The sequence below is a fragment of the Vicia villosa genome, unplaced genomic scaffold, assembly GCF_029867415.1.
Source record: "Vicia villosa cultivar HV-30 ecotype Madison, WI unplaced genomic scaffold, Vvil1.0 ctg.000566F_1_1_3, whole genome shotgun sequence".
In the NCBI taxonomy this organism is placed as follows: Eukaryota; Viridiplantae; Streptophyta; class Magnoliopsida; order Fabales; family Fabaceae; genus Vicia; species Vicia villosa.
In genome coordinates this window covers 132,703-138,424 of record NW_026705259.1, presented here as the reverse complement: position 1 = coordinate 138,424, position 5,722 = coordinate 132,703, and the positions used below count along the sequence as shown (strand labels likewise).

General features: G+C 35.3%; 1 protein-coding gene across 1 annotated transcript; it reads right to left on the bottom strand.

The window, feature by feature from the left end:
* Window positions 1-1,844: 1,844 nt before the first annotated feature.
* Window positions 1,845-2,261, bottom strand: LOC131629420 (glutaredoxin-C1-like). The gene has a single exon (XM_058900205.1). It carries the CDS (start codon window positions 2,259-2,261, stop codon window positions 1,845-1,847), a length of 417 nt encoding a protein of 138 aa, XP_058756188.1.
* Between the last annotated feature and the right edge of the window lie 3,461 nt (window positions 2,262-5,722).

Here is a 5,722-nt window from a genome sequence, read left to right as displayed (position 1 = left end):
GTGTATTAGAAATTGAAATGATCATCCATTTTGGGACACTATTTTATTTCAAAAGAATCACTCATTGTGGGACAGAGGAAGTAACATATAATTAATTGAAAATCTCTCTACATATGTGATACGATTTTCATAGTGCTGTTCACCTACTGTTTATTCAAATATCGCTCACTTTCTTACTATACTACAAATCTACTAGATCTTGATTGTTTTTTCATGACAAATTCTACCTTGACCTAATTATTCTCATCACCTCTAACCAAATACATCCAATATAATATTAATATTTGATGATGAAATAACAAAGTTACATATATAAATCTCTATCTACATATCTAGCTATATTATATTAAGTTTTTTTTACAAGTATATATACGCGTAATTAATTGAGTACAATTAGGTACTATTACTCTATTAGCACTGGTTTAATAAAAAAACACTAATGAAAAACTAATTAAAAACATAACAAAAAGGCAGTCAAATAGCATGGAAAACAGTCAAACATAAATTAGAGACTAAAGAGAGATATTTAATTTCCTTAAAAAGGTTACGCTCACATCACATGTATCCTTCGGCATGTCTCTTCAAATTCCATTCATGGAAATGAGAATCACCGGTCAAATTTCATATCTTGCTCATGATATCACTCTCGATCATATTTCCCAAAACAAAGAAACACAAAAAACAAAACTTATCCATTCCCATAATCAGTGTCAAATTCGTTACGGGTAAAAGGAAAATAGACAGAGGAAATGAAATGCAGCTCTTATTATTGATATCATAACAGAAAAAACAGTGTGACATTTTCATAGCAGATATTGTCTCCTTTTAAGGTGCATGCCTTTGCCTTAAGCAGCAAACTCAATAGAGTGCTTTTTTGTGTAGTAATAATTCAGAATGGAATTAAATCAAATTCTGCATGCTTTAGTAGAAAACGGCATACAAATGATTACAGGATGCAATTAAGACAACTATCGCAGTATATGGTTTTCGCGATTTTGGTCGGTACATGTATTATTATATTATTGTCATCAGAGCTGTCTCAAATTTTTAAAGACGTAGGTTAGTCACAGTTTAAACATAGAAAAACAATATTATATAGGACACCTTCAGCATGCAAATTGCGGTAGCCTGCTTTGCATGCTCTAAAAAATTGTTCTGATTGCCACTGTATAGTCTGTATTATTGTAAAATGGTGTTTGATATTGCAATTCACATGAGATTAAAAAATAAAAAAACACGAAGTTGTAAACAAAAATGTTTCTCTTTGCAATCTGCATGAAAATAATTAGTTATGAAGAATATCACACCTCACATGTCCTTTATGTGACCACAATTTCAACACAGAAAAAATAAGCATCATATTTTCTTGATTGTGGTACGGACCAACGGAATTATGACAATATGACATGTCTTGGTTTTTGTTTGTTTCTTAACACAATCTGCATGCTTATTTTTCTTTATTTTCAGTCAAAACTAAACACATGCTGATTTAAGAAATCTCCACTTTCCTCTCTCTATTGGTTTTTCATGACATTTCAATTTGTAAAAAAAAAAAAAACTGTATTTCGATAATGTTAGTAAAATTGAATTTCTTCGTTAACATACCAGATACAAATATTGTCTCCAAAAGTACTTGAACATGACTTTTGTAGCATAACATTACCTATAGCTACTTACATTTAACTATCAATTTCATAACTAGAAGAAATACATAAATGCAAACATGCATAAGACTCTAGAAGCACCTAAACCCTAAACTACTTTTTAATATTCAACTAAATAATTATATATATAACTTTCAATTCATAACTAAATGATTTTTGAGAAAATCATATTAACCTAATTTAGAGCCAGAGAGCACCAACTTCCTTAAGAAGAGGGACAAGAGTTCCATTGATGTGTTTAGCCATGAGAGTCTGCACACCACCAACAAACTTACCGCCGACGAAGACAGCCGGAACAGCCTGCTCAGCTCCAGCAATTTGATTCAAGAAAGCTCGGATAGCATTCCCATCTGACTCCTTATCAAGCTCCACAATAGTCGGTCCGACACCAAGGCTGATGAGGAAGCGCTTGGCCACGGTCGACATGCAGCAGTCACTCAAGCTGAAGATTACCACCGCGTTGGAAGAAGCCAAGTGGTGGACTGCTTCACAGGGTGTCATGTTGAGTTTGAAGGAAGGTGGTGGTTGTGGTTGTGGCTGTGGTGGTGCTTCTATTTTTGTTGGCATGATTGGAGGGAGAGAGAGGGTGAAAGACATGTATGAAGGATAATGAAGAAAAGTGGAGTAATAGGGTTGAAAGGAATGAAAAGTGTGAGAGATTGTTTTGGTTTATATAGAGAATGTGAGAATGTTTAGGGGACATATAATCGTTTTGGTTAGTTAATGTAATGTGATGTGTGTGAGTCAAAGAGAGTGAGAGATTAAAGATATCAAATGAATGAGTTTCATGCAAAAAAAAAAAAAAAAAAGTAGAACAGAAAAAGAAGAGAGTGGAATATTGTAAATTGAAAAAAAAAATGTTATATGGTGTCAATTGGAGGAAAATAAATCAAATAATAGAAAAAAAAAGGAGGTGTTGGAACTTGGAAAGGAACTCTAGGACTAGGAGAGAGAGGATCAGAAATATTCCTATTGAGAATAGACTGACAATGTGGTACGTATTAGCAGTTCTTGTTGGTGGCTAGGTGCAGACTGCTATGCATGATGAGTAATAACTGATCATCATATAACCATAACAAATGGTAGATATGTGCATATTGCATGTTGCATGCAATATGATGTTAATGTTAATGTCTCATGGGATTTTAGTCGGGTTTGTTTATGTGCAGATGCCATGTATATAGACTATGGTATGATATACATATGAAGGAGGATTTTTTTTTAAATAGGTAATTGAGGGCGAGGTTGATGTGCATAAGGTATATCCTTATGCACGGTGCATAAGTCTCGTACTAATAATATTTAAATTATTTCGAGTAACATTTTAGTTAGAAACGAGTAATAATATCATAATCCATGAATAATATATGCATTATTTGTACACATCTATTAATTATGAGTAATTATTAATTATGAGTAATGAATACACTATTCTGAGTAATATTTACACCATTCTGAGTAATATTGAATTTTAGTTATTTTGAGTAATATATTTATTGTTCTAAGTAATATTTATACTATTTTGAGTAATCTGTATATTATTTTGAGTAATAAATATAATACTTTGAGGTATATAAATAATATTTGAGTATTTATGCACCATGCATAAGGATATACCTTATGCACATCAACACATCCCGGTAATTGATATAAAATCGGAGTATAAAGGATACTCCAACCGAATACAAATCGGAAAACTTCTACAACACGCTAGTCAAAACAATTAAGCGGTAGAATATTCCACACGTGAAAGTTACAAGGAAAGCTTGCGCTAGCGGCTGTGCACCAGCCCAAGTGTTGTACCAAAAAGGAATGTCACGACCGTTCCCGACAATGCACTTAACAACCCCTGAAAAATTAGTATTGAACAATAAAACATAATTGTCGCATAGAAGTATATCCCTCCACCATATTGAATTGTTTTTCTCCACCACCGAAGAATCGCCAATGAGGATCTTCCTTTTGACGTTCCCGTAGCGGGATCTAAGGATGCCACTCCAAACCGCCTCGTCTTCCACAAGACTTCTCCACTTCCACTTACTAATTAAAGCGGCATTCATAACTTCCACATTCTTAATGCCTAAGCCTCCTTCGTCACGCGTTTTGCAAACGATATCCCAACAAACCCAATGAATAGGCATTTTAAAGTCGCTTCCGTTCCACAAAAAATTACTTTGAATTGCTCGAATCTCGTTAAAAATCTTTGAAGGTGCCTTGTAAAAAGATAAGGAATAGATGGGGATTGCGTTGAGCAAGGAATTAATCAAACACACACGGCCCGCTATGTTGAGATAGACCCCTTTCCAAACGGCTACCCTCCTCTTCAAATAAGAAATCAAATCCTTCCACATAGTTAGCTTCCTCGGATTATCACCCACTCTAACATCAAGAAATTTAAAAGGAAGTGTTCCAACTTTGCAAGAAAGAAAAGAGGAAGCCGCTTCAATAAACCAATCGGCCACATTTATTCTGAAGATGTTACTTTTGTTGAAATTAACCCTCAATCCCGACATCAACTCAAAGCCCCTAAGAATTGTTTTCATACTCCACAAGTTTGCGGTATCTCCTTCCGCCAAAATAATGGTGTCATCCGTAAATTGTAGCATATTCACTTCTTCGAACTCGTTTATCTTAAACCCCCGAATAACCCACATATCAATAGCCTTTCTCATTAAAGCCGTTAAAACTTCCGTTGCCAACACAAACAAAAACGGGGGAAAAGGATCTCCTTGCCGAAGGCCTTTCTCCATTTTAAAATCCTTTGTTGCGCTACCATTTATAATTACGGACATGCTACTAGTGAAAATGCAACCCTCCATCCAACTTAACCATTTTGGGCCAAAGCCCATTTTAGTTAGCACATACTTTAAAAAATTCCAACTTACTCGATCGTATGCCTTTTCAAAATCCACCTTTAGAACAACGTAACTCCTTTTTTCTCTTTTAGCTAAATCCAAGACCTCATTTACAACTAGAACTCCATCCGCAATGAACCTACCCAGAACAAAAGCCGTTTGATTGTCCGAAATGAATTTCCCTATAACACTTCGCAATCTTCCTGCTAAAAGCTTAACCAAGATCTTGTTCATACATCCCACAAGACATATCGGTCTAAATTCAGATAAACAAAGGGGATTATTAACTATAGGGATAAGTGCAATGAAGGTTGAAGTACAACCTTTTGTAAGCTTAGCCTTACTATGGAAATCCTTCATAAAGTTAACAACATCACCCTTAACCAACTCCCAAAATTGTTGAAAGAATTCTAGAGTAAACCCATCCGGTCCCGGGCTTTTACTACCGTCACAATCCCACACCGCTCCCTTTACCTCCTCCGTGAAAGGCCTTTCCATCCACAAACTATCTTCGGCACTCAAACACTTTAAATCAATCCCTTCCGGAACGGCTCTATTAAAGTTTTCTTCTTTGAAAAAACTCTCGTAATGATCTTTAACCTCCGACTTCATCTCCTTTACACCTTCCACTCTACCATTCGCTCCTTCCAACACCGAGATAGAATTCTTCCGTTGTCTCTTCTTTATAGAGTTATGAAAATATCGCGTGTTCTTATCTCCGTCCTTCAACCACAATTGCCTAGATTTTAGCCTAAGCATACTTTCCTTCACAAAAAGACATTTCCATAGATCATTGGATGCTTCCCTCCTAGAAGCAACCGCGAAATCAATATTGCCTCCGAAGTTGTCCACCAACAAATTATCCATAGCGTTGATACTCTCCATGTAACAAACACCCTTCTAAACCCCGCGGCAATTTAAATAATTATATCAGAGTAACATGGAACAAGGGTGTCACAATTTCAAATTTTAAAACAAACATCATACGTCATTGTCATGCAAACACTAAGGAGTTTCATCATAATTCATAGTAACTCATGTTAACACATCGGGAAAATAATTATACGGAATAGTCCAACACCTTCGAAACTATATCCATCAAAACTCAAAATAAAGCAATAAAGTCATAAGACATGAACGATCAAAACTCGCGTCCCCAGTGTTACAATATCAGAGCATGACACCTGACGCTAAACTAGACAC